The sequence below is a fragment of the Oncorhynchus mykiss genome, chromosome 17 (assembly GCF_013265735.2).
Source record: "Oncorhynchus mykiss isolate Arlee chromosome 17, USDA_OmykA_1.1, whole genome shotgun sequence".
Lineage (NCBI taxonomy): Eukaryota > Metazoa > Chordata > Actinopteri > Salmoniformes > Salmonidae > Oncorhynchus > Oncorhynchus mykiss.
This window is the reverse complement of record NC_048581.1, coordinates 64,861,979-64,885,622: the sequence shown is the minus strand read 5'-3', so window position 1 is coordinate 64,885,622 and position 23,644 is coordinate 64,861,979. Positions and strand designations below refer to the sequence as shown.

General features: G+C 43.4%; 1 protein-coding gene across 1 annotated transcript in view; it reads right to left on the bottom strand.

Moving 5' to 3' along the window:
• Positions 1–4,471: 4,471 nt before the first annotated feature.
• The window catches only part of LOC110494391 (solute carrier family 41 member 1), a 34,184-nt gene continuing 15,011 nt past the window's right edge, over positions 4,472–23,644 (bottom strand). Inside the window, exons 3-11 of the mRNA XM_036950443.1 lie at positions 17,483–17,590; positions 11,455–11,526; positions 10,958–11,102; positions 10,347–10,493; positions 7,776–7,923; positions 6,766–6,845; positions 6,512–6,646; positions 6,245–6,393; positions 4,472–6,156 (exon numbers count right to left, since the gene is read on the bottom strand). Coding sequence (XP_036806338.1) covers positions 5,971–6,156; positions 6,245–6,393; positions 6,512–6,646; positions 6,766–6,845; positions 7,776–7,923; positions 10,347–10,493; positions 10,958–11,102; positions 11,455–11,526; positions 17,483–17,590 — 1,170 coding nt within the window. The 3' untranslated portion in view covers positions 4,472–5,970. The remainder of the gene's footprint in view (positions 6,157–6,244; positions 6,394–6,511; positions 6,647–6,765; positions 6,846–7,775; positions 7,924–10,346; positions 10,494–10,957; positions 11,103–11,454; positions 11,527–17,482; positions 17,591–23,644) is intronic.

The following is a 23,644-nucleotide window of genomic DNA, read 5'->3' as shown; positions in this document are numbered from 1 at the left end:
TAGTGTCTATACTGACAGTAGGTAGATGAGGGTTGGATAAGAGACCATTTTGAAGCATGGCGTCTATCTGTCAGATATTGTAGGTCAGCTGCACATTGTGTGTGACGTTGTGTGTTATCCCATGATAAAGAGAAAGGGAGAGAGACATGAGATTTTGTTACACGATATCCCTAACCGAGAGAGAGAGACATGACATTTTGTTACACGATATCCCTAACAGAGAGAGAGAGAGAGAGAGAGAGAGAGACATGACATTTTGTTACATGATATCCCTAACAGAGAGATCGAGAGAGAGAGAGACATGACATTTTGTGACATGATATCCCTAACAGAGAGATCGAGAGAGAGAGACATGACATTTTGTTACATGATATCCATAATGGTGGGAATATTGGCTTGACAAATCATCCTTCAACAAACTTCAATTTTTGATAACGTTCATCTCACATCAGTTGACATCCTGTCTTTCCTCACTCACCACTGAAGCCCAGTTAAGTCTTCCAATCAGAACACACCAAACAAGTAAAGCCATCTTTTTTTACAGATTCTCCTAATTTCTTGCGCTGGAAAACATGTCATACAATTAGGAGAGCAGATTTCACCTAGACAGGCCTCTTTCTCAATAAGAGCTGTCTCTACCCTCTCTGGTCTCTCTCTGGCCTCCCAGTAAGGCCACTCTAACCTCGGTGAAACCTATGTGTGCATGGCCGCAGGAAGATGTTTTGGGCTGGGGGTGCTTGTTGACAGGGGGAGGAGGCAACGAAGACACATTAACATTTTTATAAATATTATTTTAGTTTTCTCAGATTTATCAGGGGGTGCTGCAGCACCCTCAGCACCCCTACTTCCTGCAGCTATGTTTGTGCATAACCGTCATCCTGCCAGAAACTTCGGCAGGCCGGACAAACATAGAGACAGAAATTTGGGCTAAGTGTTTGTGTGCAAAAAAAGTAAACAAAGAAACAACAATCTAATTTAAGACATTTCACTATCATAGCCCTTTGGGGGGATTTAGGGGAGAACAAGGAAGTGTTGACACTTAGTTGTGGGGCGCTGCCGCCCCAGGGACCGCTAAGGACAGGATTGGCAAGAACTGGGCTGACTTTAATTCAAGAAACAACCCTCCAACTGAGTGTGAAACATGATTGTGTATAGAGGTTCCTGGCACCTGACCTTACGACCTGGCACCACGTTAGTGACCTCTGTCCACAGAATAGTTTGAAGTTGCCTCTCACTGCTGATATATGGTTAGGTATGTTTTCATCTCTCCCCAATGGTTCAGGTTAGGATTTGGGAAGGGTAAGCTGATCCAAGATCTGTGCTTAAAAAGCAACTTCTACCCAGAGATGTTAACACTTCCTGTTTCTGTTCAGGTTAGTGTTCAGTCTACTGACTGGGATGGAAGGTTGTTACCTAAGTGGATTCAGGTCTATACATTCTGATCCGGGTCCCTGTGCAGCATACCCCACTGAATCACTACTCTAAAGGCAAGGCAAATTGGGATGGTCATTTAAGGCCCTGTGCACTCCCCTTCATCAAACATTGTTCACATAGGGACCGATTCCGACTTAGGAAATGAATGCCTTTGATACGCACTGCTCAGTAGTTGGTATTCAGACTTACCTTATGCAGGTACGAAACGGGCTTTGCAGACGTGGTTCCCTTGAGCATGCTGAATATATTTAATTAAACTGCTAAAAACCCCACCGCTAGTTGGCCAACAGATTTTCTTGTGCTGTTTTCAATCAATACGGTTTTCAGTACATTTGTCTTAAGACATCCCTTAAATACGGGGTATTTGAAATTTGAATTTTGTCAACCAACTCATTAGAATACATTGGTTCAGAATAAAGGGATCAATGAAAGAAAGCCATCTAAATACACTACCTGTCAAAGGTTTTGGAACACTTACTCATCCAAGGGTTTTTCTTTATTTTTACTATTTTCTACACTGTAGAATAGTGAAGACATTAAAACTAAGAAATAACACATATGGAATCATGTAGTAACCAAAAAAGTGTTACACAAATCAAAATATATTTTATACTGGAGATTCTTCAAAAAGCCACCCTTTGCCTTGATGACAGCTTTGCACACTCTTGGCATTCTCTCAACCAGCTTCCCCTAGAATTATTTTCCAACAGTCTTGAAGGAGTTCTCACATATGCTGAGCACTTGTTGGATGCTTTATTTCACGTGGTCCGACTCATCCAAAACCATCTCAATTTAGTTGAGGTCGGTGGATTGTGGAGACCAGGTCATCTGATTCAGCACTCCATCATTCTTCTTTTTGGTCAAATAGCTATTACACAGCATGGAGGTGTGTGTTGGGTCGTTTTCCTGTTGAAAAACAAATGATAGTCCCACTAAGCCCAAACCAGATGGGATGGTGTTTCGCTGCAGAATGCTGTGGTGGCCATGCTGGTTAAGTGTGCCTTGAATTCTAAATAAATCACAGAAAGTGTCAACAGTAAAGCACCCCCACACCATAACACCTCCTCCTCCAAGCTTTACGGTGGGAACCACATATGCGGAGATCATCCGTTCACCCACACCACGTCTCACAAAGACACGGCGGTTGTAACCAAAAATCTCAAATTTGGACGCATCAGACCAAAGGATAGATTTCCATTGGTCTAATGTCCATTGCTCGTGTTTCTTGGCCCAAGCAAGTCTCTTCTTATTATTGGTGTCCTTAAGTAGTGGTTTCTTTGCAGCAATTCAACCATGAAGGCCTGATTCACACAGACTCCCCTGAACAGTTGATGTTGAGATGTGTCTGTTACTTGAGCTCTGTGAAGCATTTATTTGGGCTGCAATTTCTGAGGCTGGTAACTATAATGAACTTATCTTCTGCAACAGAGGTAACTTTGGGTCTTCCATTCCTGTGGTGGTCCTCATGAGAGCCAGTTTCATCATAGCTCTTGATGGTTTTTGAGACTGCATTTAAAGAAATGTTTAAAGTTCTTACATTTTCCTTGTTGACTGAAATTCATGTCTTAAAGTAATGATGGAATGTTGTTTCTCTTTGCTTATTTGAGTTGTTCTTGCCATAATATGGACTTAGTCTTTTACCAAATAGGGCTATCTTCTGTATACCACCCCTACCTTGTCACAACACAATTGATTGGCTAAAACGCATTAAGAAGGAAATCAATTCCACAAATTAACTTTGAAGAAGGTACACCTGTTAATTGAGATGTATTCCAGGTGACTACCTCATGAAGCTGGTTGAGAGAATGCCAAGAGTGTGCAAAGCTGTCATCAAGGCAAAGGGTGACTATCTGAAGAACCTCAAATCTCAAATATGTTTTGTTTAACACTTTTTTGGTAACTACATGATTCCATATGTGTTATTTCCTAGTTGTGATGACTTCACTATTATTCTACAAAGTATAAAATAGTAAAAATAAAGAAAAAACATTGAATGAGTAGGTCTTCTAAAACGTTTGACCGGAAGTGTATATGCATATTCGTCTCCTTTTCAGCACCAACTGATAGATTTAGAAATACTGTGATTGTGTAGATTATTTGGGCACATTTTAGGGTTAGGAAAGTATGTATGAATCATAAGGAAAAAAATGGTTTGGAGAGCCTTTACACACTAAACATATTGATGAATCAAAAATACAGTAGTTTAATTTATCCTGAATCAAGTACAATCCATTAAATATTGGAAGGTGGCCTCCCGAGTGGCGTAGTGGTCTAAGGCAGTGCATTGTGATTCTAGATGTGCCACTAGAGATCCTGGGTCGAGTCTAGGCTCTGTCGCAGCCGGCCGTGACCGGGACAATTGGCCCAGCATCGTCCGGGCTAGGGGAGGGTTTGGCCGGCAGGGATGTTCTTGTCCTATCGCACTCTAGCGACTCCTGTGGCGGGCAGGGCGCAATGCACGCTGACACAGTCGCCAGGTGTACGGTGTTTCCTATGACACATTGGTGCGGCTGGATTTTGGGTTAAGCGGGCATTGTGTCAAGGGTTGGCTTGTGTTTCGGGGGACGCACAGCTCTCAACCTTCGCCTCTCCCGAGTCCGTACCGGAGTTGCAGCAATGGGACAAGACTGTAACTATCAATTGGATATCACAAAGTTGGGGAGAAAAAGGGGTAACATAAAAATAAATAAATAATTTAATAACAAATATTGGAACTGTATGACAATGGTCAAACTGCTACGTGTGGTCCGAGTTCCATAATGATTCAAATAGGCTACATGTCCCTAATTATTGGACAGCATTAACCTAATATGATCCAGTAATGCTAGCGACCTTCAGGAACAACTTCACGGATGTGACAGAGGAAGGAAGGAAAGGTAAACGGATTGGAATGATGCAAAGGGTAAGGTACAAATTGAAGAACTAACACTAAAGTGACAGTTATAAATGTATGTGTGTATTACTGATGGTGGCTCCCGATAGTGGCTAATATTTAACATGATACAAATTGTAAAATAAAATGGAGAAAAGCCAGGGCATATAATTAAAACATTTTAAAGCGCTTATATCAACTGGGCAGGTTCAGCCCTACAGAAGCCTAAAGCTTGGGTCTCCAAATTTCATCTACGCAAATTATGAGGGCACTGTCACGACTTCCGCCGAAGTCGGTCCCTCTCCTTATTCGGGCGACGTTCAGCGGTCTACGTCACCGGCCTTCTAGCCATCGCCGATCCACCTTTCATTTTCCATTTGTTTTGTCTTTGTTTTACACACCTGGTTTCAATTCCCCAATTACATGTTCATTATTTAACCCTCTGTTTTCCCCATGTTTTTTGTGCGTGATTGTTTTATGTATGTTCAGTACGTTATTGTGGGCTCAGTATTACGAATATTTGAGTAAAGTTACTTGTGTTACTCATCTCTGCTGTCCTGCGCCTGACTCTGCACCAGCTACACCCAGACCATTACAGGCACACAATACAACTGTGGAATAACAGCACATCTATTTATAGCCTAAAAGGGGCCACAATACATGTCATGTTGATATGATTTTCAGTTTGGTTTCATATTCGTCTCCACGGATCATAAGGAAGAATCATCTAAAACAATTGCTGTGTGTATTTACAATCCCCTTCTCCAAATGGATTACTCATTTATCTAGCTCTTATCAACCACTCTTATCAATTTACAATGTATAGTTATTGGAGAAAGCTGTTATTTCTATTGGGAAAAAGAAAGTAGACGCTTTTTCCACTTGGAACCGGCAGGTTCGCTCAATCTTACTCCTGGTTTCCTTGCGCGTAAAGGTGGTGGAATTAAGTCAAGGTCAGAATACAGTGTCCTCCACCTCCACCACACCTTAATTTCTTAGATCTCCACCCTGAATGAATAGCGGGTGAATATCATGCTATTCTCATGCTTAAATTCAAGGTCAGAATACGCGTACAGAGAAAAGTGCATAAAAAGGGAATTCACTTGCATTTACAGGCGCGTAACTCGGATCGGAATCGGCCCCTTATCTCATCATTAATTCATCTCTTTATATATATATATATAGCACTTGGTGATAAAGCATTCTAGGCTTGTGTGAGTTTTTTTGCTGTCTGTCTTCCCAAGTCTTTAAAATATATCTCATCTTTACAAATGTGGCCAACGTGACTGGCCCAAGGGAGAATGTCCCCATTGAAAATAATGAGGATTAATCTGCCCAAAGATAAAACAGATATAGATTCATATCAAATTCACTATTACCAATAATAATCATAATCATTGTAGTAATAATAATAAAAAACAATAGTAGTAGAACTCTCTTATTTAGTCAAATAAAGAAAGAGTTGAGTAGTCTGAGACCCAGTGAGGGGAGGGGGGAGGAGGTTGGGGTCAAAGGGTCAGGGGTTAGGTCTGGGTCTGAAAGTCATTCAGCTGTTCTGTGGTTCAGATGTTTAAAGGGAGATACTGTACAGTTCCGTTGTTCAGGTTGTTTCCGGTGTTCTGGCGTTGATGCCGTGTATGTATGCTGTCCAGGTGTGTGTATGTTCAGTCTCCCACGTCGGTGTCTCTGTCTCCAATGAGCCAGAGGACATGGAAGCAGAGGGCCAGGAAGCCGGTCCCCAACAGATCTCCCAGGGCCGTCAGGTAAGGAATAGAGAAGTTATCAGGGTTCATCCCCCTACTCCACATCCAGTGGACCATCCAGTCAGCCAGGTACAACAGGATCAACACCTAGAGACAGAGAGGGAGAGTTGTGAGGAGGGGAGGGGGGGGGGGGGGGGGGTGCGTGTGAGTGAGTGGTGCGTGCGTGTGCGTGTACCTGCAGTAGAGCAGCTGCCATATAAAAGGCAATGAATGTGGACGTTAGAGTGGTGTGTCCTCCCTGCATGGAGTTGATAGTGTAGAGGAAGACCAGGTGACCTGGAGCGACCAGGAGGAAGAGCACCCGCGCCGAACGAGAGTTCACATCTGAGAGAGAGGGGCAAGAAAGACGTGTTTACATAATAACACTCAACAAACCAACATTTTGATTGCAATATTGCATCAGTAAACATTTACCCTTAACATAAAACCAATCAATACTCACGTGAGCCAAAGAAGGAGGTGCAGGGAGTGGGGCATTTTCTGGGGTTCGGGTCAGGCTCTCCCATTGGGATACCGTTCATGTGCAGATAGGTGGAGATTCTACTGGCCTGCACTGCAACCAGGTTACCTCCCACACCTGGCAGAGCACATCACAGTACACGCATGAGACAGACAGGCATAGTCTATGAGGGGTCTCGTATCAGTGGTTGTGTATGAGTGGTTATGTGCTGGGTATTTCAATGCCAGGAGTCTCACCGTTGATAACAGGAGTGAAGACAGCCATACCAGCAAAGTTGGGGTTGGACACAGTCTTATCTAGGATCAGACCCCCAACACTAAGGAGAGCACAGAGGAGGGGAGGTGAGACACAGGACAGACACGGGTGAGACAGAAGAGATGAGAGGTAGGAGAGACAGGTTAGAGAACAGTGACATAGATAAGAGGTGGGTGAGACAGGTTAGAGAACAGAGCAGAGACACAGAGCAGACACGGGTGAGACAGAAGAGATGAGAGGTAGGAGAGACAGGTTAGAGAACAGTGACATAGATAAGAGGTGGGTGAGACAGGTTAGAGAACAGAGACACAGATGAGAGGTGAGACAGGTTAGAGAACAGAGACACAGATGAGAGGTAGGTGAGACAAGTTGGAGAACAGACACAGATGAGGTAGGTGAGACAGGTTAGAGAACAGAGAAACAGATGAGAGGTAGGTGAGACAAGTTTGAGAACAGACACAGATGTGAGGTGGATGAGACAGGTTAGAGAACAGAGACACAGATGAGAGGTAGGTGAGACCGGTTAGAGAACAGAGACACAGATGTGAGGTGGGTGAGACAGGTTAGAGAACAGAGACACAGATGAGAGGTAGGTGAGACAGGTTAGAGAACAGAGACACAGATGTGAGGTGGGTGAGACAGGTTAGAGAACAGAGACACAGATGAGAGGTAGGTGAGACAGGTTAGAGAACAGATACACAGATGAGAGGTAGGTGAGACAGGTTAGAGAACAGAGACACAGATGTGAGGTGGGTGAGACAGGTTAGAGAACAGATACACAGATGAGAGGTGGATGAGACAGGTTAGAGAACAGTGACACAGATGAGAGGTGGGTGAGACAGGTTAGAGAACAGAGACACAGATGTGAGGTGGGTGAGACAGGTTAGAGAACAGATACACAGATGAGAGGAAAGTTAGGCACAGAGAGAGGAGAGAAGGGGCGAGACACAAGAGACACAGGTGAGAGAGTGGCTCAACATAGGTCTTGTACCTGCTGATTGCCATGGCAATGATGACAGGTTCCCAGCCTGAGTAGAGCACCTCTCTGGTGGACGGGATCCTCCGAGCGATCAGCACCCACAGAGGGGTCATTGCCACAAACACAGCACACACCAACGGGTTGGCATAGTCGTTAAACTCTATAAGAGAACACGCACACACACACAGGGGTTAACATCATCGCTATGCTATATAACACACACTTCATCAGCTCAATATAGAAACTCAGACTGGGTGTGAATGGGAAATCGTGAGTGTTTCCATGTATTTATGTGTGCTCGTGGGGGCAATAAAAAACACCTTTTTCTGAATCACATGCCGCAGAGTGTGGTGATGAGCTAACACTAGACGGCATACAGTGAGGGAAAAAAGTATTTGATCCCCTGCTGATTTTGTACGTTTGCCCACTGACAAAGAAATGACCCGTCTATAATTTAAATGGTAGGTTTTATTTGAACAGTGAGAGACAGAATAACAACAAAAAATCCAGAAAAACGCATGTCAAAAAATGTTATAAATAGATTTGCATTTTAATGAGGGAAATAAGTATTTGACCCCTCTGCAAAACATGACTTGGTGGCAAAACCCTAGTTGGCAATCACAGAGGTCAGACGTTTCTTATATTTGGCCACCAGGTTTGCACACATCTCAGGAGGGATTTTGCAGATCTTATCCAAGTCATTAAGGTTTCGAGGCTGACGTTTGACAACTCGAACCTTCAGCTCCCTCCACAGATTTTCTACAGGATTAAGGTCGGGAGACTGGCTAGGCCACTCCAGGACCTTAATGTGCTTCTTCTTGAGCCACTCCTTTGTTCCCTTGGCCGTGTGTTTTGGGTCATTGTCTTGCTGGAATATCCATCCACGACCCATTTCCAATGCCCTGGCTGAGGGAAGGAGGTTCTCACCCAAGATTTGACGGTACATGGCCCGTCCATCGTCCCTTTGATGCAGTGAAGTTGTCCTGTCCACTTAGCAGAAAAACACCCCCAAAGCATAATGTTTCCACCTCCATGTTTGACGGTGGGGGTGGTGTTCTTGGGGTCATAGGCAGCATTCCTCCTCCTCCAAACACGGCGAGTTGAGTTGATGCCAAAGAGCTCAATTTTGGTCTCATCTGACCACAACACTTTCACCCAGTTGTCCTCTGAATCATTCAGATGTTCATTGGCAAACTTCAGACGGTCATGTATATGTGCTTTCTTGAGCAGGGGGACCTTGCGGGCGCTGCAGGATTTCAGTCCTTCACGGCGTAGTGTGTTACCAATTGTTTTCTTGGTGACTATGGTCCCAGCTGCCTTGAGATCATTGACAAGATCCTCCCGTGTAGTTCTGGGCTGATTCCTTACTGTTCTCATGATCATTGCAACTCCACGAGGTGAGATCTTGCATGGAGCCCCAGGCCGAGGGAGATTGACAGTTCTTTTGTGTTTCTTCCATTTGCGAAAACTCGCACCAACTGTTGTCACCTTCTCACCAAGCTGCTTGGCGATGGTCTTGTAGCCCATTCCAGCCTTGTGTAGGTCTACAATCTTGTCCCTGACATCCTTGGAGAACTCTTTGGTCTTGGCCATGGTGGAGAGTTTGGAATCTGATTGACTGATTGCTTCTGTGGACAGGTGTGTTTTATACAGGTAACAAACTGAGATTAGGAGCACTCCCTTTAAGTGTGTGCTCCTAATCTCAGCTCGTTACCTGTATAAAAGACACCTGGGAGCCAGAAATCTTTCTGATTGAGAGGGGGTCAAATACTTATTTCCCTCATTAAAATGCAAATCCATTTATAACATTTTTTGACATGTGTTTTTCTGGATTTTTGTTGTTGTTATTCTGTCTCTCACTGTTCAAATAAACCTACCATTAAAATGATAGACTGATCATTTCTTTGTCAGTGGGCAAACGTACAAAATCAGCAGATCAAAAGATCAAATACTTTTTTCCCTCACTGTAGCTATGGGATCACACAGTCAGACATACATACATCCCCTACCACTGTGAGGTTAGTGGTGGAGCCAAACCTCAAGTAGGCCTATGTTAAAATAAGATCCTTACTTTAAGAGTCTAGCAGTTATTAAGGGGTGAGTTAAAGTGTTTCTAATGGGACTTTTACTGCCACACTCACACCCTGGGGTGAGACAGATAGGTGTAAAGTCGGGGTGGGGAACTCCAGTCCTTGAGGGCCGGATTGGTGTCACACTTTTTCTCCATCCCTAGCAAACACAGCCGATTAATCAAACTGCATTCTAAACTGAAGATCATGATTAGGTGATTATTGGAGTCAGGTGTGTTAGCTGGGGCAAAACTGTTACACCAATCAGGCCCTCGACGACTGGAGTTGCCCACCCCTGGTGTAACGTAAAGTGGGTGTTTGTGATGAGTGTGTTTGAGTGTGTGTGTATCTGTATCTCAAGCATAGCGATACTATGCACTATATATACATGTTCTATTTAATTCTGAGATCACAAGTGTGTGTTTGTGTGTCTGTGTTTGTATCTGTATCACAAGTGTGTGTGTGTGTGTTGCTGTATCTTTCGTGTGTGTATGTGTGTGTGTGTGTGTCGTACCTAGCTCCTTGTACAATCCTGTGCTGATGCCAGCCAGCAGAGAGAGGGTGATCAGGTCTCCCAGACTTGCAGCGATGGGCGTGGCCACGTTGTCAGGGTTGATGCCCACCTTCCTGGCTGCAATGATCACACCGATCATAATGATCCCTGCAGACAGAAAGAGGGTTCGTAATGTTAAACCCACCAATCATAATGATCCCTGCAGACAGAAAGAGGGGCGTAATGTTAAACCCACCAATCATAATGATCCCTGCAGACAGAAAGAGGGGCTTAATGTTAAACCCACCAATCATAATGATCTCTGCAGACAGAAAGAGGGGCTTAATGTTAAACCCACCAATCATAATCAGTTTTATGGAATTTGTAACATAAACTCAGCAAAAAAAGAAATGTCTCTTTTTCAGGACCCTGTCTTTCAAAGATAATTCGTAAAAATTGCTGAAATTAAATGCAGTTGACAGTGTGAGGACGTTTCTTTTTTTGCTGAGTTGATATTATCAATTTTCCGCTGTCAAATCGTATCTAGGGTTACCATGTGCCTATGAATAATTACAGTCTGAAAAACGTCAATCAGTATTAAAGATTATTGTCTCCTATCCTCCTAGTGGTACCTAGTATCAGAGAGGCGATGAATGCGGTAGCCACACTGGAGGCACACAGCAAGATAGCATGTCCCAGTCTAAAGTTCCCCTCTGGGATCCAGCCAAAGATCACTGCTGCGATGGATGCCAGGAACCCTACTACTGTGGCCTGGACCTAGGAGGCAGAGAAAGGGAGGGAAGGGTTACTGTAAACTGTAGTGTGTGTGTGTGTGTGTGTGTGTGTGTGTGTCAGTTTCCTGTAACCCCCTGGTGAGCTGACCCAGCACGCAGGGATCCATCTAGCAGGTTACGTGACTGTTGGGGATCCAAAGTCTGGGGTTGAGGGGTTCCATGAACCACAGATTCAGCACTTTTACATCTGACACTGTTCATGTATGGTAACACAATGATTGGGCATATTTTGTTTTATATCTGTGACCTGTTTTGTTTGGGAAAATGTTGAATGTTGTTCTGTGTTCCCCAGTGTTCCATCTAGGTGTTGTGGGATGTTCCATAGTGTTTCGTACCTGGATGAGGGCGAGGTTTCCAACGATCATCTTCCACATGTCCTTTGCTGAGTCCATCTGACCAACATTAGCCTGCACAGAGAGACACACACAGAAGACCATAAGAGACCACGACCAGAACACAACTATAACACAACCACAACACAACTATAACACAACTATAATACAACCATAACACAACCATAACACAACTAGAAAACAGGAGACCATGAGTCCACAACCACAACCATAACACAACCACAACACAACCATAACACAACTATAACACAGGAGACCATGAGACCCCGACCACAACACAACCATAACACAACCACAACACAACCATAACACAACTATAACACAGGAGACCATGAGACCATGACCACAACACAACCTTAACACAACTATAACACAGGAGATCATGAGACCATGAGTCCACGACCACGACCACAACACAACCATAACACAACCACAACGCAACCATAACACAACTATAACACAGGAGACCATGAGACCATGACCACAACACAACCTTAACACAACTATAACACAGGAGATCATGAGACCATGAGTCCACGACCACGACCACAACACAACCATAACACAACCACAACGCAACCATAAAACAACTATAACACAGGAGACCATGAGACCCCGACCACAACACAACCATAACACAACTATAACACAGGAGACCATAAGAGACCCCGACCACAACACAACCATAACACAACCACAACACAACCATAAAACAACTATAACACAGGAGACCATGAGACCATGACCGCAACACAACCATAACACAACTATAACACAGGAGACCATGAGACCATGAGTCCAAGACCACGACCACAACACAACTATAACACAGGAGACCATGAGACCATAACCACAACACAACCATAACACAACTATAACACATGAGACCATGACCACAACACAACCATAACACAACTATAACACAGGAGACCATGAGACCATGACAACAACACAACCATAACACAACTATAACACAGGAGACCATGAGACCATGACCACAACACAACCATAACACAACTATAACACAGGAGACCATGAGACCATGACCACAACACAACCATAACACAACTATAACACAGGAGACCATGAGACCATGACCACAACACAACTATAACACAGGAGACCATGAGACCATGAGTCCACGACCACAACACAACCATAACACAACTATAACACAGGAGACCATGAGACCATGACCACAACACAACCATAACACAACTATAACACAGGAGACCATGAGTCCACGACCACAACACACTACCATCTGACTGGCCACGGTTTGAATCCAGAAAAGGTAACCAGAATCATGATGTTTCAAAAACATAGAATGTGTTCGCCTGAGTGTGAAAGTGTACATGAACACGTGTGTGTTTGAGTATGTGTGTGTGTCAATGTGTGTGTGTGAGCGCTGTGCCATTGGCCCTGGCTTCTGTCAGAACAATCAGGAGTCAGTTCTCTGGACAAAGGAGCTCTGGAGTTCTGACCCCTTCACCCTGTGGCCGACTCCAATTATCTCATCTCTCTCCACACACACACACACACACACACACACACACACACACACACACACACACACACACACACACACACACACACACACACACACACACACACACACACACACACACACACACACACACACGTACAGCTAACCTTGTGGGGACACACAATTCAGTCCCATTCAAAATCCTATTTTCCCTAACCCCTAACCCTAAACCTAACCCATACTCTTACCCTAACCTTAACCCTAACCTTAACCCTAGCTCCTAAGATTGGACTAAGAAGCATTATCAATGGAGGATCTCAAATGAAAATACTTCCCCGTCCAAGACTAGGCTTAATGTGTCGGGGAAAAGGCCCTTAGAGCTGTAGCAGGACAGGTGTGTATGTGTGTGTGTAGCAGAGAGCTGATAGAGGAAGACTGAGTCAGTGGCTGTGTTTGAAACCCATCTCTCTTTACTTCCTCTCATTCACGGATCCTTCCATTGATTACCCAGTTATGTAGGAAACAAGATGGCATGATGTAAAAGTGATCGTTACTGTGGATGCTCTTTACAGATTTGTTACACAACTATACATACAACTGGATGAGCTATGCAAATTAATTAATATCATATTAGATCTGTGATTAGGCTACTCCTCTGAAAGGCAGAAGGAAGGATGCTTTTTCTAAGTATTCAAACAGGGTGAAATGCTGAGTATCTTCTCCCCCCCACCCCCAACACTACATCAAGCTCTAGTGACTAGCCATATGACTGCCAAAAACAGAGAGAATGCTTTGGAAGGAGAGAAAAGAACATGTTTGAAGGAGAGAGCAGAGAGCAAGAGTGAGAGTGAAAGTGAGTAGAGAGAGAGAGAGAGAGAGAGATAGAGGGGAGCGAGAGATGAAAGAGATAGAGAGAGGGGAGCGAGAGAGAGAGAGAGAGAGTTTGAATGGAGAAGTTGGCTCAGAGCCAGACCACATTGGCATCTAGGTCTCAGCTTGAGCTTCTGTTCCCAATGTGAACACACATATGGGGCTAGTACTAAACACTACTGCCACTCATGTGATCCTGATTCAGTTACAGCAACTCTGCCTCAGTATCAGCATGGCAGTATTTTTATTTGTGTGTGCCTGTGAGTATCCGAGTGTGTGTGTGGCAGAGAGTTAATAAGAGGAAGACTGAGTCAGCAGCTGTTTTTGAAACCCATCTCTCCTTCCTTCCTCTCTTCCACTAATCCTTGCATTGATTACCCAGCTATGTAAAAAAAGACAGATGACATGATGCAGTAAGCTGGCTCTCAACACTGTGTGGTAGCTAATGCGATTATGCATGCCTGCAGTCATTCACTAAATATGATTATTCCAATACTTATAGTCAATTAGGGTCACAAACAAGGATCATAGAGAGTTACAAAAACAAATGTTTGTAAGAAGGAAAAAAAGGGAGGGAGAGAGATAGAGGGGCAGAAAGAGAGACAGAAAGAAAGAAAGAGAGAGAGAGAGAGAGAGAGAGAGAAAGAAAGAAAGAAAGAAAGAAAGAAAGAAAGAAAGAAAGAAAGAAAGAAAGAAAGAGAAAGAAAGAAAGAAAGAAAGAGAAAGAAAGAAAGAAAGAAAGAAAGAAAGAGAGAGAGAGAGAATTATACTAGCCTCATTTCCTCTCCTACTCTTTAAACAAAGATGACAAGTTACAGCAGACCAAAATAACAAGCAATTCAAGGAGAAGCGTTGTCATGTGTATGGCATTCTGCCTTAGCCCCTGGGGGTTCTTTTTTATTTGATAAGTGCATTAGGAAACTTACAGTGGGCTTAATCTGCTGATAATTAGTAATGCCATGGAAAGAAACGTGGCCGACCGGGGCCAGCCAAGATCCTCAAAGAAAAATAATAACTCGGGGATATACGGGGAGTCTATCATACCATACACATTACATACTCAGGTCACCTGCCACACAATACACACTAAGCTCCCTTGTCATCAAGCCTCAGCAAAGAAACAGCCTCGACAAGGAAACAGCCAGGAAACGCAATGGAGAAGCTTCTCATCCTGGAACGGGGTACGTATACCCACCACAGTAATATCAATAAACACATGCCATGATTTCTTAAGAAACCCTATAATGAATTGCGTACTACGTCATACTGTATATGTGCAGATATGTGCACCACATCATTGCTCTCTCTCTCTCACTCAACTGTTTGTGCATCTTGCTAGCTGTCACTCAAATGCAGATGGGCTGAACCTCATTCACTGGAACTTCAATTGCTAAGGACCCATGTGGTGTAAAATGGCACTGTACAGCTTCCAGTAAACAGTTGCTTTCAAACTAGGGATTGTGTTGCTAATTGACATAAAACAGTAATTCTGCTCATAGACACATCCTGTCCAAAGCGGGAGGTTTAAAAATGACTCACTAGTCGCCAAAATTCCCGTGCATGTCTTTAATAATCAGGACAGGAAAGAACTGGAAAAGCTTATCACATTCTGCTGTGTTTGTCAGCCTGTTTTCCCACAAGCCAATGGAAGGAATGTGTGGATTGGTGTACTTAAGAGCAGCAGTGGACTAATTCGCATTTAGCACCACATAGCTCCAGGGATAGGAGGCTAGGCTAGCTAGCGCCTCCTGTTAACAACACCAGTGTCCCAATGACCCCTCTGCCTGCTGCCTACAATGGACAATAGTGTTGTGTTGTTCTAATGGTGTGGTTAGCTGAGTGTTAGCTCATGATCTAAGAGCCTAATAGAGATTTAAACACTTGCCTGGTGGCAGGTACAACAGACCCATGGCGTTAAACGTTGAGCAAAATCAGAGAAATCAGTTTAAACCAGAGAAATAACAGGAAAGCTGGGATCTGTTACGGTTAGTTAGCCTGTCAAATGTCTTACGAAACCAGAAACATACAGTACAAAACTCAACTGACTAAAGTCTAGCGAGAAAATGCAAACAACACTTGGTTGTCAGGTTGGTAAGTGTTGTTGTTGATAAAGTGTATGTGTGAGATATTCAGCCCTTCTGAAAATATTTTCCCATTGACACAATCCTTCAGACATTGTTACGTCTGGAGAGGAGACAGGTCAACAGGTGTCCAAACTGATTACACACTCCCATACACCTAGGGCAGGTTGACGCTGGATCAGATAGCTGTGTTGGATCAGTAGAGCAGGGGAGTGGAATGTTGGCCAGAGGTCAGGTCACAACCCAAGATAAATAACATTTAGCAATCATCACCTATGACTTTTGACTGTTGAACAATCACTTGAGAGGTTCCAAGTGAGTGATTAAAATAACAAACTTTTCCGGGGCACCACCAGTACAGAGCTTGCTCAGGAATGGCAGCAGGAAGGTGTGAGTGCATCTGCACGCACAGTGAGGCAAAGACTTTTGGAGGATGGCCTGGTGTCAAGAAGGGCAGCAAAGAAGCCACTTCTCTCCAGGAAAAACATCAGGGACAGACTGATATTCTGCAAATGGTACAGGGATTAGACTGCTGAGGACTGGGGTAAAGTCAGTTTCTCTGATGAATCCCCTTTCCGATTGTTTGGGGCATACGGAAAAAAGCTTGTCCGGAGAAGACAAGGTGAGCACTACCATCAGTCCTGTGTCATGCCAACAGTAAAGCATCCTGAGACCATTCATGTGTGGGGTTGCTTCTCAGCCAAGGGAGTGTGGGCTCACTCACAATTTTGCCTAAGAACACAGCCATGACTAAAAAGAATGGTACCAACACATCCTCCGAGAGCAACTTCTCCCAACCATCCAGGAACAGTTTGGTGATGAACAATGCCTTTTCCAGCATGATGGAGCATGATGGAGCACCTTGCATAAGGCAAAAGTGATAACTAAGTGGCTCAGGGAACATGGCCAGGAAACTCCCCAGACCTTAATCCCATTGAGAACTTGTGGTCAATCCTCAAGAGGCGGGTAGACAAACAAAAACCCACAAATTCTGACAAACTCCAAGCATTGATTATGCAAGAATGGGCTGCCATCAGTCAGGATGTGGCCCAGAAGTTAATTGGCAGCATGCCAGGGCGGATTGCAGAGGTCTTGAAAAAGAAGGGTCAACACTGCAAATATTGGCTCTTTGCATCAACTTTATGTAATTGTCAATAAAAGTCTTAGACACTTATGAAATGCTTGTAATTATACTTCAGTATTCCATAGTAACATCTGACAAAAATATCTAAAGACACTGAAAACTTTGTGGAAATTAATATTTGTGTCATTCTCAAAACTTTTTGCCACAACTGTATTGTTAAAACCAGTGGGCCTGATTAATCTGACAAGAACATTATGATAATGTTATGGTTTCTAGTGTTACACTCTGCTGCGCCTGATTAATCTGACAAGAACATTATGATAATGTTATGGTTTCTAGTGTTACACTCTGCTGCGCCTGATTATTCTGACAAGAACATTATGATAATGTTATGGTTTCTAGTGTTACACTCTGCTGCGCCTGATTAATCCAAACAGTATAGCAACACAATGGTTGCCAAATGTAGAGACCAGAACAAAACACACTCACTGCTGTTGATAGTCTGGAGGCCAATGTCATCTCCAGGTTGCCCTTTAACCCCAGCAGCGCCGGGACCAGGATGAAGACCTCTGTCACCTCCGTAAACACCGTCCAGTGCTGCAACACAACAACACACAATTACACAACTACACACAACACAATACCAGGTGTGTATTCATGGATGCCAAGGGAAGCCAGGCTTCCCCAAAAATGTGATCATTAAAACCATTTTTATTATATAACAACTTCTTTTTCGTCTCTCTGTCTTTTCATAATTGTCCTTCAATTCTCACCGGAGAAATCATCCGAGTGAGGGAAACAGCGCCCCGCTATCTCAGTATGTGTAGCCCAAGTATATGATGCTGTCTCGACAAAAATAGTATGACATGTTGCCACCGTAGCATTTCATTAATTGATTCCAGCATTTGACCTTCATTCATAAAAAAATATATAAAATAATTATCCAATCAGTGTTCAGCTGAGCTCAACTGTGGGTGGTCCTGACGCAGCTAACTTAACTGGTTCATGCCAAATCAAGGAAGTCAGGGGCCTGGCAAGTGTTTTAGCCAGCTAGCCTAGTCTAGCTGGCTAAAACTAAAAGTGTGTACTATTGTTTGACAGTCATAGACCATTTTGGCAACATAAAAGAGAGGACAATTGCTTTGGAGTTCAGCCAGTCTAGTTGATAGGACTAAATTGTCTTTGGTGTGTTTAAGTTTGTTTTCACTGTATTAGGATAAGTATATATAGCCTAGTTGATTTGATTACGTTTAAGTTGAAACCAACTGGGCACAAATGTAAAATGTAAAAGTTGGGTGATAAAAATAAGCAATTCCCTGACGTTGATGACTTTTTGCAAATCCAATCAGTTTTCCACATGGATTCAACGTCATCACATTGATGTTTTGTTATTTAAATGATTTGGAAACAATGTTCATTCAAACAGTTTTTGCCCAGAGGGAATGGTTCTGGAATGGCAGAGGAAGTGCACCAGTTGTCTTTGTGCTGACTTGCTGTAACTCCCCGTGGTTCTAAATCAGTAATTGTTTAGTAAACTGTCGGAAATATTAACTTGCTTGACCACTCTTTGTTAGATGGAATACTTGCTATTGTGAACTTCAGCAGACGGATGTTGCTCTCCGGTTTTGTGATGAAACAAATGTATGTGTGGTTGAATTTATTCCGCCACTGTGTGACTGTTGTCTTTTTGTTGTCTCTGCCTTATTGTACTGTATATGACAGTGGCGTATGAACAAACTGGTTAACTTCTTTGGGATAGGAGGCAGCATTTTCACTTTTGAATGAACTGCCTCCTACTCAGTCCCAGATGCTAATATATGCATATTATTATTATTGGATAGAAAACAATCTGAAGTTTCTAAAACTGTTTGAATGATGTCTGTGAGTATATCAGAACTCATATGGCAGGCAAAAACCAGAAAAAATCCAAACAGGAAGTGGGAAATCTGAGGTTTGTAGTTTTTGAACTCGGCCCCTAACGACATCCACTAGATGTCAACCGTCTTTAGAACGTTGTTTCAGGCTTCTACTGTGAAGTGGGAGCGAATGAGAGCTGTTTGACTAAGGGGTCTGGCAGCAGCCTCGTTCTCAGTCACGCGTGTTCACATGAGAGGTATCTCTCATTCCCACTGCTTTTCTACAGACAATGGAATTCTTCAGTTGGAACATTATTGAACATTTAAAAACATCCTAAAGATTGATTCTATACTTAGTTTGACAAGTTTCTTCGACCTGTAATATAACTTTTTGAACTTTTCGTCCGACTGGACCTGAACAAGCGTTTGGATTTGCCCTAACAAAAGAAGCTATTTGGACATAAATGATGGACATTATTGAACAAATCAAACATTTATTGTTGAACTGGGATTCCTGGGAGTGCATTCCGATGAAGATCGTCAAAGGTAAGTGAATATTTATAATGCTATTTATGACTAATGTTGACTGCGCAACATGGCGGATATTTTGGCTGTTTTGGGCTCTGAGCGCCGTACTCAGATTATGCTTTTTCCGTAAAGTTTTTTTGAAATCTGACACAGCGGTTGCATTAAGGAGAAGTTTATGTATATTTCCATGTATAACACATGTATTTTCATCAACATTTATAATGAGTATTTCTGTAAATTAATGTGGCTCTCTGCAAAATCACTGCATGTTTTGGAACTACTGAACATAACATGCCAATGTAAAATTAGATTTTTGGATATAAATATGAACTTTACCGAACAAAAGATACATGTATTGTGTAACATGAAGTCCTATGGGTGTCATCTGATGAAGATCATCAAAGGTTAGTGATTCATTTTATCTCTATTTGTGCTTTTTGTGACTCCTCTCTTTGGCTGGAAAAATGCCTGTGTTTTTCTGTGAGTTGGTGGTGACCTAACATAATCGTTTTTGGAGCTTTCGCTGTAAAGCATTTTTGAAATCAGACACTGTAGCTGGATTAACGAGAATTTTATCTTTAAAATGGTGCCTAATACTTGTATGTTTGAGAAATTTGATTTATGAGATTTCTGTTGATTTGTATTTGGCCAGTCCTAGAAAGGTTAATTGCACAAACAATGCAGTTATCACAACAGGTTGCAATATGGCTTTTTTCCTGGCTTGTCTTCCCCAGGGAATTTACCAACGCACCACTACTGCACAATACAACACGCCACCTACACAACAAAATAACCTTTACTGACCTACAAATTAGTATAAAGTCTGATTTCGATTGTGATACAGTTATTGTGATGCAGTTATCACTGAGTTTTCATGCTACAATATCTCATTATATTACAAACCCAACAGCGGAACACACTGGACACTGCTGAGGTCGACAATGTCTTGCTGATATTGAGTTTGATATTGATTCAATCTGAAACCTGATCTCTGTCTCATCTTAGTAATATTCTATTTGTCGAGACTATGTTGGGATCATGTGATCTTATTCACTCTGGAGAGGAGCAAGGTCATTTTGACCTCACACTGCAGCAATTCACCACCCTCTTTCTGCCACTTCTCTCTCCCTCTCTTCTCTCAACCTCCACCCGCGCCTTCTCTCTCTCTTGCTCTCTCTCTCCACCAGCCTCTCTCTCTCCGCGGAACAACAGTGGACAAGAGGACATTTTATTATCACCTTTCGTACAGTACTTGCAACCCACAGTGTTTTAATGTAACCCTCCATCTGCCTGCTACCTCACTGCCTCAGCACAATTACCCTACCTTTCCACAGCGAACAACTTGAGGCAAAGTCAGCAAGGAGCAAGAGCAGCTATACTGAACAAAAATATAAACACAACATGCAACAATTTCAAAGACTTTAGTGAGTTACAGTTCATGTAAGGAAATCAGTCAATTGAAATAAATAAATGAGGCCCTAAACTATGGATTTCAAATGACTGGGCAGTGGTGCAGCTATGGGTGGGCCTTGGAGGGCATAGGCCCACCCACTTGGCAGCCAGGCCCACCCACTTGGCAGCCAGGCCCACCGACTGGGGAGCCAGGCCCTACCAATCAGAATGAGTTTTCCCCCCACAAAAGGGCAGAAATACTCCTCAGCACCCTGAAACATGGGACCAACACTTGTCCCATGTTGCATTATATTTTTGTTCAGTGTCAATCTGAAAGGTAATTTAGGCTTGTGGAAATAAATAAATCATACACACAAATGCATGTGCTCACGCAGCTAAGGTGTTATAGAATCAAATGTAAATTCAGTGGATGACTCTGTGGTACTGGAGTTGATTACTGGCCCACTTTGGCCCCCTCTTTGGCTGTTTTCCAGCCCTTGAGATGGTCTCTATGAGTCCCTGAACTAATGATTTTGGGCTCCCGAGTGGCGCAGTGGTCTAAGGCACTACATCTCAGTGCTAGAGGCGTCATTACAGACACCCTGGTTTGAATCCAGGCTGCATCACAACCGGCTGTGATTGGGAGTCCCATAGGGCGGCGCACAATTGGCCCAGCGTCGTCTGGGTTTGGCCGGTGTAGGCCTTCATTGTAAATAAGAATTTGTTCTTAACTGACTTACCTAGTTAAATATATATATTTTTTTCAAAAGACTGGGTGGGGTGAAGTACATCTCTGGTGTTTCTCCATTAGCCCAGTGCAATGGGAGGAGAAGCAGAGTGGGGCTAGGGTATGAGGATGAGTTTGGGGTAAATAGCTAGGGATGGGCTGGGTTAGCCAAGGCTGGGACGGGGGTATAAGTCTGGGGTATAAGGTTGGGGCTGAACATTGATCCATCAACAGAGAAAGTGCTGATATTTAGAGCCAGTCCCACTGGCCCCCAGCACTTACAGCTCAGCCCAGCCAGCCCACAGTTTAATCAATACTGAGAGGCTGTCAGAGAAAGGAGAGGAGGAGAGAAGAGAAGAGAGAATGGAAAGGAGGAGAGGAGAGAAGAAGAGAAGAGAGAATGGAGAGGAGGAGAGAAGAGAGAATGGAGAGGAGAGAAGAAGAGAAGAGAGAATGGAGAGGAGAGGAGAGATGAAGAGAAGAGGGAATGGAGAGGAGGAGAGGAGTGAAGAGAGAATGGAGAGGAGAAAAGAGGAGAGGAGAGAAGAAGAGAAGAGAGAATGGAGAGGAGAAAAGAAAAGAGGAGAGAAGAAGAGAAGAGAGAAAGGAGAGGAGAGGAGAGAAGAAGAGAGAATGGAGAGGAGGAGAGGAGAGAAGAAGAGAGAATGGAGAGGAGAAAAGAGGAGAGGAATAATACCTAGATGACGTTGTCCTGCCTACTGGGCAAAAACTGGTTGAATCAATGTCGTTTCCACATTTATTAACAAAATAATTTGATGTGAACACTGATTGAATTTGCCAAAAGTCATCAACCTAAGGGAATTTCATCTGTTTTTCAACCCACTTTTAACCTAAATCCAATGACACGGTGCAATTTTTGGTTGATTTCACATTGAATTCATGTTAGTTGAACATCTATTTTGTAAATCCAAAATATATGTTGAACTGTCTGTGCCCAGTGGGAGGTTAACACCGCTGCTCTCTGTCGGTCAGCAGCCTGGGCTCTTTAAAGCAGCCGACTCCGCAGGGACCCCACCACCCTACCTCCTGGCACTCTGCCACCCCAGCTCTGATTCCCCTCGTGCCCCTAGACCCCCCCCCCCCCCCATGTCATTTCTACCCTTTAACCCAATTCACTCTCTCGTTCCCTTCCTATCTACCCACAATCTTTTCCCCAATCTCTCTATCTTCCCAAACCCACTTCTCTCTCTCTCTGCCTCTCTTCCATAAACCCCCTTTTCCTTTCCTTACCCACCTTTCACCCTCTCCTCCTCTCTCTACTCTCTTCTCCAGCTGTGATATATGTTGTTATCTCCAATGGAACAGTGGAGCCCAGCCAACAACCCCCTCACTCCCCAATGACCAGCCCCAGTTCTGCGAACTCTGTGGACAGTCAGTATCATGATGTATCAGAGGCATACAGGCTGTGGTATGCCGTCCAAGGGGTCAGGTTGCAGAGTTAGGTAATGCAGCCCCGTTTGCCCACTGTTGCTTAAATGAAACCGCTGTGCATATAGAGTGCTGTGAAAAAGTACTTCACCCCTTTCTGATTGTATCTATTTTTGTATATTTTTGATACTGAATGTTATCAGATCTTCAACCAAAACCAAATATTTGATCAAATGAACCTAAGTTACCAAATAAACAAAATTGATACTTTTTTCATTTATTGAATTAACAAAGTTATGCAACACCCAATTCCCCTGTGTGAAAAACTAATTGCCCCCTTACACTCAATAACTGGTTGTGCCACCTTTAGCTGCAATGACTGCAACCAAACGCTTCCTGTAGTTGTTGATCAGTCTCTCACGACGCTGTGGAGGGATTTTGGCCCACTCTTCCATGCAGAACTGCTTTACCTCAACAACACGTGTGGCTTTTCAAGAATGAACTGCTCGTTTCAAGTCTTGCCACAACATCTCAATTGGGATTAGGGGTCATGGGTCCCATTATGCCTGGCGAGAACCAAACACTGAAACTACAGTAAAACCCTCATACCAGCATTCAAGCGTAGTGGTGGTAGTGTGATGGTTTGGGGATGCTTTGCTGCCTCAGGACCTGGACGACTTTCCTTAATAGAAGGAACCATGAATTCTGCTCTGTATCAGAGAATTCTACAGGAGAATGTCAGGCCTCAAATCAAATTTT